This window comes from Dromaius novaehollandiae, chromosome 14 (genome assembly GCF_036370855.1).
Source record: "Dromaius novaehollandiae isolate bDroNov1 chromosome 14, bDroNov1.hap1, whole genome shotgun sequence".
NCBI lineage: Eukaryota > Metazoa > Chordata > Aves > Casuariiformes > Dromaiidae > Dromaius > Dromaius novaehollandiae.
In genome coordinates, this window is record NC_088111.1 from 22,037,210 (window position 1) to 22,059,406 (window position 22,197).

Here is a 22,197-nt window from a genome sequence, read left to right on the forward strand (position 1 = left end):
TTGGTTGCAAATTTCAAATATAAGTGTGATGATCAGTAACTTTTTAACACTTTCTATATCTGACAGACAGAATACTAATTAAATGTGTCAAATGGGTTGAAATACTGAGAGTACTCCAGATAAATCTGGGAGGGGATGTATGAAGACTTATCAGTATGAAAGCAAACATTTTAAGTCCTGAAATTAATAAAGAAAAAACAGGATTAGAGACATTAAAGAAGGTAAAGGCATAAACTACTTAAAAAGAAAAGAAAGAAAAAAACCCCTCTATTTTGAAATTATGGGCCTCTCTAGGAAATGCAGTGGAATTGGCAGTAAATGGCTAAGTAGGATAGGAGCCAGGAAAAAGCTGAGAAGTTTCTAAGAAGTTATACCTCTTAGCAATCTCATATTCCAGAGCAGAGATGACAGCAGTGCCTAGACAGCCAATATTAAATAGTGGAGAAGAGTCTAATTTTAAAACTGATCATGCTAGGTCATGCTAGGAAAAAGATAAGAGAAGCAGTTTGTTTATGCCTAAAATACATAGAAAAACAAAATTTCCTGTAACAAGAGTTTCATAGTTTCATTCTGTTCTTAAGAGAGTTTTCTTAGGAATAACGTAAATATAAAAAATTCCAAAATGTGTATTTGCATATAGAATTTGTAAATAGTTGATTACTATGTTGTAAGCTTCACAAAGAATGGCCTTTTTCAGAAATGTGTAGTTTGAACCGATGAGTTTCTGAACTTGCTGGGACTGCTACACAGTATTTAAGTATTAAATCATTGTATGAGTTAATGGTAAGCACAGATAAAGATGGACTAGTCCCAAGTGAGTCTTTTGCAACAAAGAAGTCTTTAGACAAGCAACTATTGTAACTGATTTAACAGTGGTTTAATGTAAGTCATTTCCATATTCTTTAGCAATTAAGTTTGAACCAAAAAATAGCATTGAGAATAAGCTTTGTAAAAAAAGTGTGTTCATAAAATGAAGAAGCTGGTAAAATATTTGAAAATATCAGAGATGGGAAAACAAAAATTCTCAGCGCAGACTAGAAAAAAAGAGTATTTGAGCTTACCTTTGGGGACAGAAACTATAAATAAACAGAAAAATGAATAAATTACCATGTTCAAGTTAAACAAGCATCCTTCAGGAACTGGAAGCTTACCCAAATAAAATCAAACAAAACAAGTTGGAAATCTAAGGGAAACTAAAGGTTTTCTGGAATACCCGGGAATAGATAAAAAATGCAGATAATGTGAGTTTTGAAAACTAAGTTATTTATTTGAATCATATTTCTTCAGAAAAGATGAAGAAAATCTGTTCTAAGTGACTTTTTATGGGCAACAAAAACGTAGTCAGAGGTGGCAAGTATATGTACTTTTAAAAGCAATAAATAATCTGGGGTGAATAAATATTTGTACAGAACTCGAAGGGACTTCTTATATTTTTAAAGCGTACACTGTCTCATTAGTATCAAGATGACTGAGCAAGAAGACTAATCCTAAAAAAATATTCCAGGAATGGTGCTAAGTCTGATTCTGGCAGTTGAATATAAAAATTATTTCACATCTCTTTCTCAACTTCAAGAACTGGCTGATCTATAGCCAGTCCAGTCAACTGATTCTGATACACAGCTAGTGTAACCATTTGGCTTATGCTTATTCAGACACATTTATACATATATACACATGTACCAACTGACAAAAATAAAACTGTTAGGAACCGATCAAATAAATCTGCAAGCAATATTAGATACAAAAGCATTTGAAGGTAAACTGATTGACAAAAGATTTTGACCTTTCAAGGGTTTTGACAAAGCCCTTCCTAACAGATATGCTTCAGAGTATAATAAATTTACAGTGGAAGTTGCTTTTTATTCATAAATGTCCCTCTGATATCATCTTATACTTACAATTATTAGCCATAGGACACTGGACTAGCACAATTTTCCATTGATACTTCATGGAAAACCTTCACTCCAGGATTCTGTGAGTAAGGGAGTATAGCTACATCACATACTGCAGTTCAACACATGTATCAGGGAAGAGAACAAATAACAACCCATGTTCGAACACAATTTTGTAAAAACAACTGCAAAAACTGACATAAGTTGATTCAGAATTGTGTTTAGAATTGTATTTATAAACAGACTTCTCTTCAAATGGCAGATCTTGCCTAAGCTGTATACCTTGTGGACAGGAATTCTGGGATTCAGTTTTGGGAGGGAAAAAAAGACACAACAAAGGAAAATATTAAAGCTCTGAGAATATGATTTTTTAAAAATTTTTGTTACTCTTGAGCAAGTCAAACCATCTTTGTTATTTTGTCATATTTTTAAGAGTTGAATCGTATCAACTGCAGGAAGTGTTTTCAATCTTTAGGTGTCTTAAAAATCTTAGGGTAACTAAATGCATCAACACTTTTTTTTTTTTTTTTTTTTAAAACAAAGTCACCAGAAAGTGTCATGTTTACAAGAATACTTTTGGAAGATTATAGAAAAGTCAGGCTTCCAGTCAGTCCTAAGAAAGCTGGCAAAGCAAAGACATGATGGATAAGATATTACAGCATGTCACTGCAAAAATACTCAGCACTATTCAGCATGAAGACAGTCCACCTATGTAGATGACAGATTTCATTGAAGAGTAGTGTGCATGTGCTATAAAAACCTCTGAGAATTAATTTCCAAAATGCACTTTCCTTAAGCATTCCCTGAATCAAGCTTATCATGTACGACTCTTGCCAATGGTGCACAGGCAAGAAAAGGGCCCACAGAATAAACTGAGGGTTTGTTGTTGGCCTTTGGGCCTTTTTTCCTCCTAACAACTTTGGCAGACCACTACAGACAACCAATGTTGCCTATATGTTCTACTTTCCACTGCCTCCCAAAACACGAAAAAACTTGGAATTGAACAGTCATTTAGTCAGCAGTTTGCTTTAAGTTATCGCTCTTTTAAAGCACTATGCAGTTGGAAGTAACAGTTATTTCAGCTGTTTCCTGAACACAGTCATATCACAGTCACACTTAAGTTATTGAAAGTTTTCCCAGTTACCTTAATTAAAGTGTTTTACAGGGTTTTGATAACAGCATCAGCAGTACAATAAAATCATATGAGTACTGTAGCAGAACTACTGCCAGATTCTCCTAATGACATTTCACAGTGGAGATGTCAAAGGTGATAATGTCTATGTATGTACAAATGTTTTGATGATGGGGGCCTGAATACAAAAGCCTCTGTTGTGCATATATATTTGAAGCACATTTATGAAAGGCCTTTGCTGGAAAAAGCTATATACTCTTGATTAAAACACTGACAGTTTCATATATTTATGCAAGTATAAGAGTCAGATTTGCAGGGCAAAAGAGTGTGTTCTTTGTGAAGGAAACCGGGAGAGTAGAGGTATGGATGCGGAGAGAGGGCTATTTTCTTGGCATAACATAGCATTTTGAGAAGAGCAAAAGGAGGAGAATATAGACTTTAAAATAAGAATAGAAGAAATAACAAGAGGAATTAACAGTAACAGCAGTGAAAAAGATAAAAAAGCGAAGAAAAGGAATAGGGAGAGAAAAATGAAAAAAAAAGATAATTTAAAAAACATATGCTTAAAGAAAGTAGTTGCCCATCAACAAACATGTCCTTCTCTCTTGCAGCACAGAGATACTAACCATGAGAACTTGATGTAACAACTATGCACAGAGTTGATATAAAAATCTATGTGAAAAAATGGAAACTGAGAATTTACAAAAGTTGCACTTAGTGATAATACTATCCAAAACAATTGTAAGGATAGATAAAAAATAAGGCCACAAAACACACCTATTAAGCACACCGGATCCTGCCCAAGGTATATCATTGCTTCTTCCAGTGTCAGAAAGTTCATTTGGATGACCATTAATGTAAATCGTGCCACCACTTTCTACAACTTCCTTTTCAACATGTGCCGAGACACACATGCACAAAAGCTGTCCTAAGGATCACTGCTATAGTTTATCATTGATTATTTAACCCCATTTATCTCTGACATGATTACATTATTAAGTATGTGCTTTTTACACCCCTTTTACACACTAAGCCGTACTTTCAATTACCACTATTCTACACCATAGAAAAGTAATACTTTTCTATACACATATTAAGAATTGACACAGTGAGAATATTACTTCCTCAGCCTTTCCGTAAACATTTATTTCTGTTTTGACTTGTTAGTTGCAGATCTAAGTATTATTACACCTGAAAAATTTCTGTGCTTTTCTTTTTGCTGATTTTTGCCTTAGCACATAAGGCATTGAAGATTTTCTGATTAGGGAGGTCAGTGCAGGGCACCTCCCATGCTCCTGCTTAGATTTTCTGCATTTCATAAATGTCAAAGGCTTACTTTTGGCTTCATTATCTTCTTTTGCTTTTCATGCTATAGGGACACACATTTTTTTTTTTTCTAATTCAGACAATTCTTACTGATTTTAATGGGCCATTAAAAATCCCAGGAATAATCTTAAATAAACTCTCTCCTTTACTTGTACCTAAAACCAATCTATCATTTTCCTCTTACAAAAAAGAAATAGCATTCTGGCACAAATGAATGCATGTTCCACAAAATCCTAGGGATGTAATTTTATTCCCAATGAAGTCAATGAAAAATTCTCAGTCAAGTCAGGCTTTCATTGTAAAAATAATTAATTTAAATTGTATCACAAATGCCAGCTTTCAAATTGTCATATTTATAGCACAGTTATTGCAATAACTATAAAAATTCATGCGGAAGGACATCTTTCAGGATTATATCAATTTTCTTAACTGAAATCAATCTGAACCACTTACTCAACTGATATTAAGACTCTATAACTTATGCTGGTTTTCATACTTCATTAACAATTCCTTCATGTTCCTGAACAAGTAAAGGGTATATTACCAAACTATAAAGATGATTTCATCAAGTGGCTCAGAACATCTAGTACCAATTCCTGAATCCAAAGAAAGAAAAAGATAGATACTAATTTCTGGCTAGTTGAAGAGACATTATATATAGTAAATAGCAAAATTTTAACCTACATGAAACCTATGAATGAAAAAATGCAAGTGCGATCTCATCATTTAGAATTGAAAATAATAATATAAAGAATCCAAGTTGTATTATTTTAAATTTGACTATTTTCAAGTCAATCTCAGAATATCAAGGACCTAAAAATAAATATTAACTACTTCAGGTTAGAAGTATTAAAACAGTTGTTGAAAAAAGAACAAAGAAACAAGCAAAAAAAGCACCTGCTGTAACTGTGTAAAAAAGGTGAACTGTAAACATAAGACTGTATCAGACAGTACAGAAATATTTTTAAAAATAACATGATAAATGGAATAAATTTCAACTTCAATTTCAATTGAGATTCAATTGAAATGTTCAAAGCAAAGTTATGATAGAGAAACAAGAAAGAAAAGACTTTAAACATACTGAATAATCTACTTTAAAATATGCAGACAATGTTGGTAACCCTCTTCATTATCTATTTTTCTAGTTCTGTTATTTTGGGGGAATGACCAATTAATAAAATGAATGCAATGCACTTTTTTGAGATCTGATTACAGGAAACATGGAACTGATAATCATGTTCACCTTCCTGCTATCACAAGCACCTATTTTTCTGAGACTGTTAACTTAATGGAAAACACTTACAGGAAACCTCTCACACAGAATCACAGAACTGTTGAGTTATTCACTGCTATGGCTGAAAGGTAAATCAAGTAAAATGATACAGTCGAATTAGTAAATCCAGAACGTGATGTATTAAATTGAAACAGCCACATGAAAGGCTGTGAAAAAATGTATTTATTCTCTTAGACGTTTTCTGCTCTAGTTTAAACAATAATCTACAAAATAACATTGGTATAGATATCATGTAAATATACGGGCAACAAAGTGGGGAATAGAGTATAACGTTTTGAGGTCTGATCCTTTATTTAATGTGTAACTTAAAGATTAGCTATTGCAAGATGGTAAGCTACACAGGCTAGTTTACCCTGCTGATTTTTTTTCTTTTTTACCAAAAGCACCATGCTGCTACCATTACACTATATCAGTCACTTTAGGCCTTTGTGTATGGACAGCTGTCCAATTGTATTATGCAAGACAAGAATTCCCATGTTTGAAAACAGTCCTGCTAAGCTTTAAATTTCAGTTTCCACATTCTTAATTTGAAGACAATACATGCTTTAGAGAAATGTTTTTAATTCTTTTGAAATTACTGCAAAACCCACCAGAAATAATACAGCTGTAAAGATGTTTTTGTTCTTATTTTATTTCTAAAAGTTACTTCTAAATTCATAAATTGACTGCCAGTCTGTAAGTGAAAGGCATTTTTCCTCCATGTTATGCTACTAAACAACTGCACAGAAATCTTGCTTTCTTCCAAGAGTCATAAAATTGGCTTCCATCAGACAGAAGATAATGGATATGATGGATAATCGGCATGCTCTGATGTGGCTCCATCTATTCTCCTCGGAGCTGAAGAATTAACCAACCTGCAAAACAGCTGCCTAAAGAGTCTTTTACAGTAAGTAATAGTTAAGATTGTCAGGTAAGATAATGGAAACAGCAGTTGACAACCAGGTATTATTGAACTTCAGAGTAGATTGAACCCAGTAGTCCATCCCTGAAGATCCTGAGGACTCTGGGTCTGTTCTGAGCAGCCTAACTCCATTCCCCTACCCCATCAGCAGGAAAAGAATGCTCTAGACTACCTCCAGATTTTTCATAGAGTGTATGCAATTAACTGATTGAAAAACAATTTAAGGAGTCAGGTATGTAATAGAAATCTGTTCAAGTTAAAATTGAATAAAATTCTGAGGGGTGCAAAGAAAAACAGCCTATGTGGAAGATGAAGGGGACTCAGATTCCCAAGCAGTTGCTCTGACCCACATGACTGACAAACTAAGAATAGACATTTTGATTTTTGGTGCTGGGTCTCCCTGTGGAGAGTATTCTCTCACTCGCTAAAATTCAGGTTTTAGAAACTGGCTTGAGGGAGAACCTAGAACAGCTTATTTACTGTTAGGCAGCAGCTTCAAAACACCTGACTAATAAAATTGTAGGTTCCAAGACTACAAAGAGAACCCAAGCTGCACCAAAATAGCATTCATAATGTCAGTGGCATTTACCTGGTGAACTATCTGCCCATCTAACAGAAATTTATTTACATTTTTTAAGAAGGTCTTTCAGCACCTATGAGTACATTTGACTGAAGGTGGGAACAATGATAAGAAAGTGCTAGAAATTATTTTTAAAAAATCAGAGCACATTTTCATTAGTATATGTCCTATAAAATACAGCCCTTAGTTAAACAAAACATTATTGAAATTGTAATTACAATATTAGTTTTTCATTTTCCATTAAATGCGTTCCACATATCTTAGGACTGGAATGATTAATGGTTTCTGAACAGCTTCAGTGCCCTTACAGTCAAAAGTAATACGAACAGAATCTTTCAAAGTCCAGAAAGTAAAAAAGGGATTAATAATCATCCTGCCAAGTGGATTTAGTTATTGTATGTTGCACCGTAATAACTGTAACCTTAATTATAGACCAAAAGCTCTTTATATTCTTTCTGTACAGAAGGCACAAAGATAATATAGACCAAATTCATCCCATCAAATTTTAGACACTTTGCTGAAACACCTCAGTTAAGGACATAGTTATAGTAACTCCCTGAGATTTCAGTTCCAAAGGGGTCTTAGAGATTAATTACCCTCAGAAGGTGACTCTCATTCAGCTAAAGACAGAGCCCAAGCCAGTAATCCAACAGCAAAATGTTTTAATGGAAATTTTGGTGAAATACATTCCAAATATAAAGGGGTTGAATTTCAGGAAAGTTCGTATTTCTATTAAGGTGACTTTATTTTTTTTAACACGCCTGTTCAAATATAAAAACTTGAAAAATATAGCTTGAAAATATACTATTTGAGGTAAACAGAAGCTGATATGATCTGATGAAAGGCAAGAGCCAACCTCATTATGAAGCAAGAGGAAACTGGCAAGACAGGAACAGGCACTGAACAGAGAGAAAAGTGGTCTGTGTTTGACATAATACAAAAAGGAAGAAACAGCAAAGATGGCAAAAAGAAAGAAGACAGCAACAAAATCTTGCAGCCTGTTCATCAATCACAAGCCCCCTTAGCTCATCCAATAATATCATTTTGTCCTTTTCACTCTCATCCATCTAACTTGGCTCTGTCAAGGTCGAAGATTTCTAACAGTCAAGATCAGGTAAATAAAGCAACAAATGCTTTTCACTTCCTTCTGATATTTTTAAATCACACCTTAATTTTGTTTAAGATCTCTTATGAGAAGGAATAATGAGGGCATCGAGAAGAGGACACTTAACAATGTGATATACACTATGTAGCCAAATCTTTATGGGTTAAAACAGGAGTTGCTGGCCCTATCAAAACTTCAGTTAAACCAATATAACTATGCTAGTTCTGCCAGCAGCACATTTTATTCAATCATATTTATTCAGTGATAACCCTCTCATTCAGGAAAATATCCCTGAAGAACTTTAGCTGGAAGCTGGAATAGGTGAAATGCAAGTGAAGACTTGAAGATACAACCCCGTCCCAGCTGTGACATCCATGCTATCACTAGAATGACAAACCTACATTCTTACCTCACACAGCATCCAAATTTTTAACTATAAAAGTTAATGATGAGATTATAAACGTTCAGTAAGTTTCATATACATACCACTGTCTACTGGCTACCACATTATGTTGCTTAAATTTTTAGCAATAAAGGTTTATCTACACTTGAAATGTGGACATCTGTAGAGCTTCTCAAAACCTAGCTATGAATTAGTGAGGGCAATTATCAGAGGTTGTCTAGTGTAGCACCTTTACACTTCTGTAGAAATATATACAACACATACTCTCTTCAAGCCACTCTTGTTCACATAACTCAGAATGTAGTTTCAATACTTACTTAAAAAAATACTACTACTTATAAACTTGTATATCAGAATGCTCCTTTGAGAGCTAGATTAGGTTAGTAAACTGGGTGTTTAGTTCTGTGACACTCTGTCTTTGGTGGATAAACTTAATTCAGAAATTCTCGCTCATGGAAATTTTTGTTGGCCCTTCACCACACTTGCTTATAGAGTGTTTTTTTTTCTTAATCTGATTAACATTAGAGAGAAACAATCAGAATAATCAAATACGCTTAGAAAAGAACTAGTTAATCTAAAAGCCTGACAATCAGATGTTAATTTATGAACTACAGCTTTACATACCTCTTGATGCTCTCAGCTCTACTGTTAGCACCTGTTTCTATTGTTTGAAAGAAACAAGATCTTTATAAAACACTATACAATATTAATTTTGGTATTGAATTTACTTATGTGACTTCCAACAAATTTAATAACATCCAAAGATGGAGAAATGATACAGGTAAATGCTATAAGCTGTTCGAAATAAAAATGGATATTCACTGAGAGAGAAATTTTTTCTTAGATGGAATTTGCTTTGATTCGATACTCAGAAAAGCAGCAAGTTTCTGGCTTGACAAACTCCCATAATTCATCCTTTCCTGCTTTCACTAACATCTCTTTACCAAAGCCTTTCTTTCCTTTGAAAAGAGGCTTCTGCACAGCTACTTGCATATTCTCCAACCTAAGTTATCTCAATTTCTTTTTTTTAATCACAAAATATCACTGTGATATTATGTAGAGGGACTTTGCTTTTTAGACAATCTTCTTTGCACAGTGTCTATACAGCATGTTGTCTAAGAAAGGATATAGTTGTTGGCCTTTCAACATTTCCATATCTATAACTTAGTCCACTTCATGCTAAACTAGAGATAACTCATATTTCAGAAGTGCAAAAAGTAAAGTTTTTTTATTAGGACATTAGTTTTGGAAATTTTGTCTTGTCTACACCTGAAAAACATCTACAATTAAATGGAAAGAAATAAAAGTTTGACATTCTTCTGAATATTTACATCTGTGCATGAATAATTCCAAAATAAAAGCATTCTGATTATAGTTTAAATTGCTTCAGTTATTCATACAATTGGCACTGAATTCCAAAATTAGAGTGCCAAAATAGAGTATAAGCAGACACACTCCTAATTTAAAAAATATATATTCACTGTAATGCTGATTTTCTAGCACCATTTCCCCTGCAGTACTCATACTGCCTAAAGTTGGATGCTTTCTTACTGCTTTTTTTTTTCTTTGTTTTTTCTGGGGGAGAGAATATTCTTTTGGGTTATTTTTTGATATCTGGATTCTTCCTTTTCCTTAGACCCTTTCTATAGTCTTGTTCTCATAAATTTTGAGATGGGGAGTAATCTGGCAAGGAATAAAGTAACCTGTGAGAGAGAGGGGGGGGAAAAAAAGAAAAAGACACCTAAGTCCCTATTAAAACAACACCACAGCCTACAACCAGTGCATACTCATTTCCTGACAGTCAAAGAGGTTGGAAGAAACAGTCTGTATGGGACTAACACCCCAATTTATTAATTTTTATTTCTTTTCTATGTAGAGATAGAAAATGTGCAAGTCTATCATAAGAAAAGTCCTTAAAAGTAACATGGGAGACATTTTCTTAGTACTTACAGCTAACATTTGCATTTGTCTAACTGTAGTTCAGTACAAGGTGGGTAGAAAGAAAGTAATGGGCTAAAAATACTGATTCATACTGATGTGCATTAAACACCATTCGGGTATTAACTAACACATTTTTATTCAAACACTGCATAAAGTGAACTGTGTGTACACACGTATTCCCAGTGGAGTTAACTGTACTTATTCTTACCCTATGCTTGTGTGTCGGAGCTCTGCTGGATTAGGGCATGCAGCTGCCCTCACTCCAGAACTGACAACCTGTTCGGAAAGTATTAATGGTACAGCGATGGGGTGCCCACTCCGAGAAAGAGTAACTCATGCAAGTTGCCAAATCCACCCTCACAGCACAGAGAAGTATCGAGCCTATCTGCTTGGAATCAGTCATTTTAAGCTGATTATTTCAAAGACACTTGCATGAGAAAAAAATAAATGATTGTAATGAGTAACATATACATAGACATGAATTGTATCCTCTTGAACTACATGATTTGGAATCTGCATTTCATTAGTGCCAAAACACTTCTTAAATCTGACATTTGAAAGACTACAAATTTAGAAAACTGAAAAAAAATATTCCTTGGTGGTCTATATTCTGTTTGCAGATTTTTAAAGAGGTTGTGAAAGACCAGCAGTAGGATTAGGCCTTTACATTTGTATTTTCTTCACATTTTCTGTTTTAGGATAACATTATTACTGCTTTCCAAAATGAGACATGAGTAACAGTATATTTGATGAAACAAATGGACAGGTTCATTACTGGACAGGTTAGCTTCATTACTTGTCTGATGTATTATTATGCATGACACCTCCCTGCTATCTGTTAGAAAGGCCAACAACAGCTGAGACACACGTAACACTAATATCTGCAAGCAGTACAGTCAAAATTTATGACAGTGAAATTAACAAATCTCTGCTAATTTCATTAATCTTCTATTATATCTGTTCTGTCTGGATCCACTTGGCTAGTTACACTAGTTTTATGTGTGTTTTTGACAGAAACCCATAGCAGTAAAGAACCAACTATGAACTGTTATTCTGTAACAAACAACTGGCTCTTGTTCGTATAATAAAATGTAAATATTCATTATTTAACATTCATCTGTGTAACTTATAAGAAGTTTATCATTACACATATAATGAACACTTTTGTACCTTTGCTATAGTTGAAAGTCTGTAAACAAAACAAAAATTTAGGTCAGCAAACTGCCTGATTTTTCTAAAATGTGTCTGGTTACCAACTAAAAAGTCACTTTATAAATTCAAAATTATTGTAAAAATTAATTATTAATGAATAATTTAATATTACAGGCTCTGCAATTATATTTTGTTCCTTTCTGAAACATCAGAATCCAATGTGGGATGCTAAACTATTTATGGGAAAAAAGAGAAGTTATGACCTGTTCTTGTACAAAATACAAATTAGATATTAGTTCATTGAATTTCTCTTCTCAATGTTCCAAAACTACAGTACTTAAAAAAATCATTATCAGAATAATGTAAATGTGGTCAAAACTCCCCTGCATAGGTGAATCCTACCCACCTAGATAAAAGTGAGGTACCTTTCAAGTACTTCCTCTTTGTCTTCAGAAGCACAAAGTACTGATAGCACAGGTTTCATGGAGGCATATAACAACAATTAAAGAACAGAGAGAGATTATCCTATACGCAATTCCTTCTGTATGACCCAGAGAATAGACCACATGGATAGAAATACAGAAAATACAGCTCAAAGTAAGGGTAGCTTCTAACATTTCAGTATATCCTTCGTTTTGGTGTCAACTTTGAGTGACATACAGGGCATTTAAATTATACTCCAATATGCAATTCCTCCATGTATGAAGGCATTTCTATATTTAGTCCCACTGTCTGTCAACACCGCTGTAACTACTTTTACACAGCACTCAAGTAGCCAAGAAGATAGCTAGTAGCAACAACCTAAAAATGAGTTGTTCACACACTGCAACTCTTTGTGGCAAAGCAGGGAAGACAAGATAGACTCTGCACATAAATTCACAAACAGAAATGAATGGTTGCAGAATGGAAGAAGAAAGCCACCTCAAATCACCAACATGATGTATCGCTCCAGAGCTATTTCATCCTCTGTCTCTGCCCCTATATAACCACTTCTCAGCAGCGTATCAGTGTAGTTGCTGTCCCATACGTATGCTTCATTCCTCTGATAAAACTTTATAGGTTTTCATGAGGGACTGAACCAAAGCCCAGCTCTGATGTGCAAAAAGATAGTAAAGACTCAGTCTACGTGCTGCCTGGACACCTGAATATTTCACAGCAGTGTCATGGATTTATTTCAGTAGTGTTAACGATAACATAAGAGTGAGTCAGTGGAGTGGGTGAGACTGGAAGTCAGATTGAGAATGTGTTGACAGATGCTCTTTTAATCATTTTAGAGTTTTCATTTAAAAACAAAGTCAATGTTACAAACTTCATGTAACATTAACCTCAATAAGGTCGGGTTTCACGATCAAATACAAATCCTTCCAGATTCACCACACATAGGCAAATTTGTCAAATTCTAATCACAGTAATTATTTTGGACCTAATGAGACTCTGCAGATACATAATGAACAAAATGCAGAGCTGCCACTATCCTGAAAAATACAATTCAAATGTGTTTACAGTGGGTGGGAAAATAAGGCCTTATTTTTACAGAAAAATTAAAAGAGAAAAAAGTGACTTGTCAGCTACGCAAGCATGGATCAAGACTGGATTCAGAAAGTACTTCAGTGCACACCGGGATTTAACAAGAGTACCGCCGAAGCATAGCCCGACAGACATCATTGGACTACTCACCCATGTAGGCACTGCAACTTTCCAGGTAAGACGCGGCGGAGCAGCGCGTGAGGCGCAATGCGGGCTGATGCCGCTGTGGGCTGCCCCGTGGCATGGCAGCCTCCATGCGGTGCCCACTGGGGAGCACCCACAGAGGCCGCGGCAGGACCCGCACCATAGGGGCCGGTCGGCCAAGCAGTGCACAGGAGCCATGGGCACCGCAGAGCCGGGCGCCCACTGCTCCCACCGCAGGCACATGCGTGCGGCAGCACATAGCGGGTGTTTGGAAATCCGTAGGTATCTATTAACGTTTTGGTACGTGTCTACCAGCGTGGTTTATCTGTCATATTGCTGATATTGATCCTGAACAGACAGTTTACTCATTGCAAGTTAATTACATATTGCTAAAAATAAAAAAGTTTCAATCCTGGTTTGATTTTAATGATGTGTGCAAGCAGTTTTTCTCTGCAACAACTCTCCTAGGAGTGGAAGAAATAAAGCTCAGTCTCTTCCAGCACAGACATGCTGATACTGAAAGGGTAAATTGGCCAAAAATGAGTTCCCCTTGTCTCTTTGCTCAAACACGCAGAAGCAAACTATGCCTAGGAATGAACAGGATTTATACTACACAACAAACCCTGTAAAAGCACATGAACAAGTTAATTGACAGCAAACTATGTAAGGGTGTTTAGAGCAAATGTTCCATAAATCTGCATGTAACTCCAGGGGTTGTCCATAAAGCTGCAATCTAACAGAGAAAAAATAATAATTGAATAGGAGAGGGGAAAGACTGTGAAAGGATGACCAATGAGAAAATGTGGAAAAAATAGCAGATCGTTACCACAATAATGTTTCACTTCCTAACATTAGTTATTTGTTTTTACAGAAATACATCAATTTATCATTCTAGCTGCTTCTTATAATGCATATTTTACATTTAGACATTACTGTAACTGAGTTTATATGGTTTAATGGAAATTCAATTATACAAAGGAAAATTCTTACAACAGCAATATTCTCTAGGTAGATGATCATGTAAAAAAAGAAAAGGATTTCTGTTGACTACTATAAATTTTTTCTTAGTTGTTAGAAAATGCTTTCTTTTACATTTAATTGCTACTCAGCCAAGATTTTCTTTAACCCCAAAGAGAAGAGTATTTATGAAAATGAGAGGGGGGGCAATAGCACTGTTTCACTGGTGAATTAGGCATACTCAGGGGCTATGGCAGTATCACTAATGTCCGAAGCAAGCCTAAAGAACTGCCTTTACAAAACTTTATAAGTTCAGAAATGAATGAGGGCACAGGCAAGAGAGGTTGAGAGCACAAAAAAATGAAAAAGATGACTAACATAAGGAAGAACATAAGATTAAAGGCTATCTTGTCTGACTAGGTATTGAATATATAACAAAAAAAAGATTTCTAACAAATAGAAAAAGCTATACAGGAATTATCAGAAAACAGACTTTATTAAGTACCAAAATTTGATTAAAAATAAGAAACTATAATGAAGACAGGCTTTAAAAATTACGACAACACCCAGTCAGATAGCATTATAACATAAGGTAAGACACCTCAAGGCCACTGATGTCAACTTTTAACAAATCGTGCAATAGCAGGAAAATTCCAAAAGACTTTAAACAAAGCACATCATTGCCACCCTTAGAGAGGCAAGGGGGATACCCTAGGTAACTCTAAACTGATTAGCAAAATGTTATATACAGTTAAAATAATTATTGTAATCTGATACTAACACATTGGAAAAGAAAAAATGACAGTTGCCAAGGTTAAAGGAAAATAGACTTCTCGAAAGAACCCTGTCATTCTTAGAGGAATTACATATTAGCTTGAAAAAATAGTAGTCAATGGCATTTACTTATACCGCATATGACAGTTCACTTAAACTCTGTAGTGGCCTGATAAAATCAGTGATTCAAAGCACAGCAAAGCTGCTGCTGCTGGTTTTATAGAGACTTGCATCCAACAACCTCCTAAATAGTCCTTTTCTCACGTTCTCAGCTCACAGTTTTCTCCCTTCGCAGTAACTCCCGGCCCTCCTTACGTCCCACTCACACTACTAAATTTGGGCTGAAGAAGTGGCTGAACCCACCAGTCAATGCAACAGTGCATCTGCCAAAATAAGTACCAACCAGTCGGACCGTCAGGCTGAACATAAAGGCACTTTACTTCCCCTAGTAAGGCACTAATTTGGTTTCTCTCCTCTAACAAGTTAAATCTTCACATACTTTCTTAGAATTTATTACTTTGTAGAGCTCTCTTCTTTTGGCTGTATTTGTTCAAAATTAACTATTAGATTAAAAAATCATAAAGGAAAACCAAAGGGGAGAGGAAAGGAAGATGAATGGGCAGACTGTACTGAAAACTGGCAAGTTTACATACACCTCATATTTAGATTAAAAGTAAACACTACCAAAAGAGCTTGTAAGAAATGGAGAACATAATTAGTTAAATGATTAATAAGTAAAAGTCATTATTGGGGAATTATAATTGAATGGTGTGATTTTTAAAGAGTTTTGAGGAGATACAGTTATATGTCCAAGAAAACGTATTGTATAATGGAGAAAGTACTTTGGAAGAAGCAAATTACAATGCATATACAATATCCAATGCAACACTCCTAAAAGTAATCTTTGATATAATGAGCAACAGCGGTAAAGTATATAATGTCCATGAGCAGCACTTGCAAAGCCTAAAATACTCCATTAATTTGTGGTATGAAAAAAGGATATTAAAAAAACTAGAAAAAGCAGGAAAAAGTCATACAAATGGCATTCCTTCAAGAACTTAAGAATGGGAGAAACATTTTATGAGAGATTTCTGGAGTTTAATCGATTAATCAAAATAAGTTTAGAGATCTCTTGACTATTTTGCCTAAGTATCTTCAGGGGTGAGAGGAATAGCAAAAAAAATGGCTGGAAGTCAAAGGCAAGGAAGATAAAGAACATTTAACAACAACATAGAGCTCAAACATGCAAACACCAAGTGAGTTTGTTTCAGTTCATTTAATAGTTATTTATAAAATACTATTTTAATACACCAGCAAGGCTGTGGTTCAGACAGACAAGATGATAGATATATTGGTTATATAGATCATTCATGGGAGTACATGAACTAGATCACTATAATGTACTGCAATCCAGATTTATGATGGCTCCTTATAGGCAGAATTTAATGCAGACTATTTCACCTTGATACCATTATGGTATTCTAATAATATGCTTAAATAACATGCTATTTCTGCTTAAGTCACTACAGTGACTTTATTTAAAAGCCTTACTCTCTCAAGTGTAACTCATCATCTTTCAGTTGTACTTAGTTCTAAAGTATCTTGCTGATTTCTTTATAGAGCAAAAACATCAGCAAAGTTGTGTTGCTCCAGGAACATTATTAATTCTTTGTAACCTCATCCTGGTTATATGAAATATGTAAAACAGAAGCTCATGAGCTACCCTAATACGTATCTTAAATAAATACTCCAACACCATTCAACACTCAATAATTCGTTACCACTAAAAGCTTTGATTTAATATACTTGAGAGATGGTGTTCAGGCAAAGATTCAGCATATAGTTCTACTTTTTCTCTGACCTAATATGTAAAGGCTTTTATCTCTTGTAAAATTCCTGGGAGATCAAAGTTCCTGGAATTCCAGTTCAAAGTCCCAGTATAACATATTCATATTAAGAGGATGTGATAAATAGCCAGGACTTCTAAAATAGATGTCCCTTATTTTTTCTGTATTTCTGTTGGTCCTTCCTCCACTCCCAATGCTCACTTCAAAAATTACAAACTTCTGATTTGATGCCCAGAAATTTTCCAGAAACCTGCTAATTTGATTTTGTTACTGTTTTTACCTTTTACTTTGCAAAGCTCTGCAGATTTGCTCTCTTTATCTAGCTATTCAAAACTGACTCAAGGAATGAAAGGTGCAGCTAAAAAAGATGGTTTCACCAAGAAAGAAAAAATACAAAATTTCAGAAATCTGTGCATGATAAAGGTGATTTCACCACGAATGCAAAAAAAATCACATTTATAAAGTGATCACTGAGTAAAAGTGAAAGCACCAGGCATAAACAGGAACAATAAACAGCAACAAAAGAATGTTAAAAAGAGGAAACTTGATTATGATTGACAATAAGCCTATGGATTGTAACATTGCATCAGCGAGCATATTATAAAAATCTTGTGCACAAGATTAAAAATACTAGGAAAGACTGAATGCTCTATGAGGTCCGCAGTATCCATTGCATGAAGATTCTGGTTGATACAGCATGGCTCATATTAAAAATATAGTCTAAGTAGTAGAAAAAAATGCATGCTTTGAAATGAGTAATGAATAGACTTTATGGATTGTCCAAACAAACATTTTGATGGTATGTCTAACTTCCCCAAGCTTAATTAATCCACCAGCTAGAATCAGAGAGGATTTCTTTCATATTGCCTCAAATTATCTCTTTCCAAAATAATACGGTAAGAGGAAAGGCTAGAAAAAACAAATTGTTTCTTAACTGGACCAAATATTTTCATCATGTTTTAAGATTCACTCTGATATAAAGTCTGAGAACATCATAAATCAGTTAAGAAGTATACAGCTTCACTTCCTTGCTTAGCACTATTTAAAACTGTACAAAGATATCTAGCAAGGATTAACTCAGTTTGATTCCATGTGCTCAGCTCTACCTACACATAATACTGATAAAGCAGAACCATTATTTTGCTCTTGGGAGTCAAACCCAGTCTTATTTCAAAAGATTTGTCTGCTCTCACTTTGGGCTTGCATTTTGGCGACTGCAAACACAGGCTCTGAACTTTCAGAAACACCTGCTACTTTAACTGGATTAGAGACTTAAAATAGATACTCTTCTATAATGTAGGCATGTCCTATCTGATAAGCACTGGGAAAGTGACTGCCGTCTTTTAAGATCTAAACAACAGTGAACACTAGAAAGGAACAGAAGAAACCACCTCAAGTGAGATGAGGAAACAGTGGTCTCCCTTGGGAAATTTGAACTCTCTTCCTGTAACACAGGTGGTCTAATTGTTTTTTTAATGAAGACTTTATGCTTGCACTTTCTTTAGATGACTCTAGATATGCAATGACACAGATCTGGGATACTACGCTGTCTAAAGCTATATGAAAAAGAACGCAGAGTTAAAAAAAAATGAAAGCTCAGGAATAGGATATTTATGTATTTATGACTGAAAAAGAGTTGTCTTAGACTGTCAATATTCCAGCAATATTTCAATAAATAACCCTACGGAGTGCTTTACCATTGCTACATTTTACATTTTGTGAATTGCTTACGCAAACATCAGCTATATCGTTTTCAGCATAAATCCCACTTTTCCTTATTTTCTATCTGTTCCTTTTCCTTCAATATACCTATATTGTTTCTATAATAGTAATGAGAAAATAAGATAGTCTGAAAAATATTATCTACTAACTTTTATTTATTCCTTTCTGTCCAGCTCTGTAATGAAGAATAAACTTGTGCGCAAGTTTTCAAACTGAATACATCTAGAATTTGAAGGAAAGTCCTCACCAGAGAATGTCAGTTATAATATATGTCAAACTTCGACGAGGTTGACAACTGTCATTTTCAATAAGGGGTATTTAAAATGTATATTACTTGTACCAGGTATTGAAAACGCAAGCTGCATTTTTAGAAACTAAAACGGAAATAAAGATTGAATTTTTAAATGATAGCTAAAGTGCAGTACTGTGGCCAAAAATGCATATTCAGAGGATGAAGAAAAGTAGCAAGTGACAGACAGACACACACTTCCCAAAGCTCCTGCCTACTCGTTATTTGCAAGACAGAGAGGAAACAAAATATAGCTGTGCCACACTATTTTAGTATTGTTGAGATCTGTTAGCAAACGATTAGTTTCCTTTCAGTGCAAATGAACTTTTCGTGAATAACTTCCCTTAAGAAGAAAGAAAAATAAGAACGCTGCTTTGTCACTGAATTTGAGCATTACTATGATTTTTATATATACACTTTTATAAAGTATAAAGAGGATATGCAAAAATACATATTCAGAATACTATGCTTCTACAGCACGACCAAAATATGCCACAAGTCCCCCCAGATCACATTAAATACTCCAATGTATTTATAGAAGTTACGTTTATCCTGACGGATGCATTATAGTGAATAGGGACTAAGGAAACTTGCATCTGGGCAGGACAACAAAAGACAAAAATATGAGTTAGGCCCTTGGAAAGCTAATGTCAAGCACAGTTCATTTTCAGATGTTCCTAGATCACATCCATTGGCTTCATGGCACCTCAAACTCTGGAAATTTTTAGTAAAAAAAAGGCTTTCTTCACTGACCAACTTCATGTGTAGTTAAGCATAATCTCGGATCTATCACTGCTCAGAAAAAAAGAGCTATGCAGTTTGGATGTTGTACTTTATTCAGTCTATTCTGTTATTACAGCTACATAACTAGTAGTTGCTTTCACATGGTGTATGCTGGTTCAACCGACTACGATATTATGAACAACTTCAGAAGAGACAGGTCAGATAGAGTTACCTGTTACCAAAAGCAACATTAAGAGTTTGCGGCATTGAAGAAATTTAGTCTGGATGCTCCCATAATCCTTCATCTGGCCAGACCAAAGTTTGGAAACTACTACTGTAAGAATTAGGCTCGAAGCTTCCTCTTCTTTAGTACTGCATTACAGTGGGACTCGATTCTTCACAAGGGCATCCTGGCAGTGCTGAAACACAGGCCTTCATAACATTTTTAAAAGTAATTATCCACACCTGTCATTGTATTTATGATCTTATACCATTCTTGATCAGGCAAGAGGAAGAGTTATTAATCTCTTTCCCAGATAACTTAAAATATTTTTCATCTAATTGTATTTCTTTACTAAAGAAAAAATTCTGGTGTGTTTGAGAGGAAGAAACAAACAAAATTCAAGGGAGAAATACTGGAACTGCAGTACAGATGACACCTTCAAGGGACTGTATTAAGAGTATTAAGAGTCATCTGTACCTGGAGTTCTTTTGGAAAAGCTGTTCATGACTGGCCTCATTTATATACAGTATAGCTGCTCCTTCTAGACAGTAACATCTTTTTTTTTTTTTTACAATGATGTCATTTGTCAATCATCACATTCTGTCCAACAGGGGAAAACCAACCATATAAAACAAACAAAAAGAAATTAGCAAGTGAATAGGATAATATGAGGCTATCTAAAGTGAAACCATTAAAAAAGAATTCAGCAAATGAAAATTAAAAAGTAGAACTTAAAACATAGAAAATAGCCGCTTTTTGAAATAGCAGCATCCTTTCCCAGTTCAGCACAGTATACACACAGTCACATGGCCAGTAATCTGTTACAAAGAAAATTCTGTCCTACTTTAGTCCATAATAATTTCTATGTATAAAAAGATTATTAGGCCCAGATCTCTATTTCTGTCTTGGGACGTTTAACTTAGTGAAGCTAACTGAGATTTAGGTAGTAGCTGGAAAGTAAACAGCTAATGATTTTATTTGTACAATTACAGGCACTGCTAAGTGTTCACAAAGTGTTTATCTAGAGACTTGGCAAACAATACGAAATATGAAGGATTATATTTCTATATTCAGATACTCTCAGTAGAGAACATAGGAACTCTAAAAAAGCAGTGCTGCTTCTTAAAGGAGCAAGGATAAGGAGGTAATTAAGTAGGACACTATTTGGTTTTTAATTTAGAGGTAGGTGTTGGGTATCCCAGTGAACTCAGTAGATTGTTTCCTGAAGGAAATGTGGCTCTTAATGATATATATAGTTAGTACTTTCTACAAAATTGCACATTCACACACACACACAAAAAAGCTGTCAGAAAATTCTCATTTAGAACAGAGGAAAGAGCTGTTTTGACAGGGTTTTTCTGTAATGTCTGACTAATTTACACAGGAGAGAGTGGCACTAAGCAGTGATTCAAGTCATGTTCCAAAGATCTGCAAGGAATTTCATCTTTTTTTAAATATACAGAACATATTTTTTCCCCAAATACTTTCTGTAACTGGTTTGTATTTTAAAATACCATTTAAAGAACAGACCGTCTTTTCCTTTGTGGAACTGACTTTGCACTTAATTGTATTGGAGGAGATCAGGTTCACACACAGGTTCAGCAGAGGCCACCAGCATGCCGAGGTTGGAAGAGTTGGGCTTGTGCACCCTGGAGGAGAGATGGTTTTGGGCAGCCCTCCCACCCCCACCCAGTGCCTACAGGGGTGGTATCAAGAAAATGGACTTAGGCTCTTCGCAGTGTTGCATGGCAGGAGAACGAGAAAAAACAGGTAGAAATTGGAACAAGACTGGACATAAAGCAAAATTCTTTCTGCATGAGGACAACCAAGCAGTGGAGTAGGTTGCCCAGGGAGCTTGTGCAGTCTCCATGCTTGGAGGTTTTCAAGAACCAATGGGTAAAGTCCTGAGCCGCCTGGTCTGATCTATTAGCTGACCCTGCTTTGAGCAGGAGGTTAGACTAGAGACCTGCTGAGGTCTCTTCCAACCTGAATTATCCTATTAACCTATGAAAATTTTAAGAAAGCACTATTCCAGATTTGTGAACATGCAGAATTCCCAGAGCTGAAAGCACTAGTAAAGCAAAAGCACTGCTTCACTGTCCTCTGTCACACTGTGTGTAAGCAGCCCTTAATCCTGCTGTGAGCATCACTGGTAAGTCTTCCCCTTCCTGTTGCCTCTAAAGAGTGAGGTTCAAACCACAGGTTTTATTTTCTTCTTTAATCTCAAGTGACAATGGCCTTACTGGATCTATGGCAGGCAACAGA

The 22,197-nt window shown here is 35.2% G+C and overlaps 1 protein-coding gene across 1 annotated transcript in view; it reads right to left on the minus strand.

The window, feature by feature from the left end:
* The window catches only part of LOC135329905 (gamma-2-syntrophin-like), a 163,928-nt gene extending 150,272 nt beyond the window's left edge, over positions 1-13,656 (minus strand). Inside the window, exon 1 of the mRNA XM_064519947.1 lies at positions 13,404-13,656. Coding sequence (XP_064376017.1) covers positions 13,404-13,656 — 253 coding nt within the window. The remainder of the gene's footprint in view (positions 1-13,403) is intronic.
* Between the last annotated feature and the right edge of the window lie 8,541 nt (positions 13,657-22,197).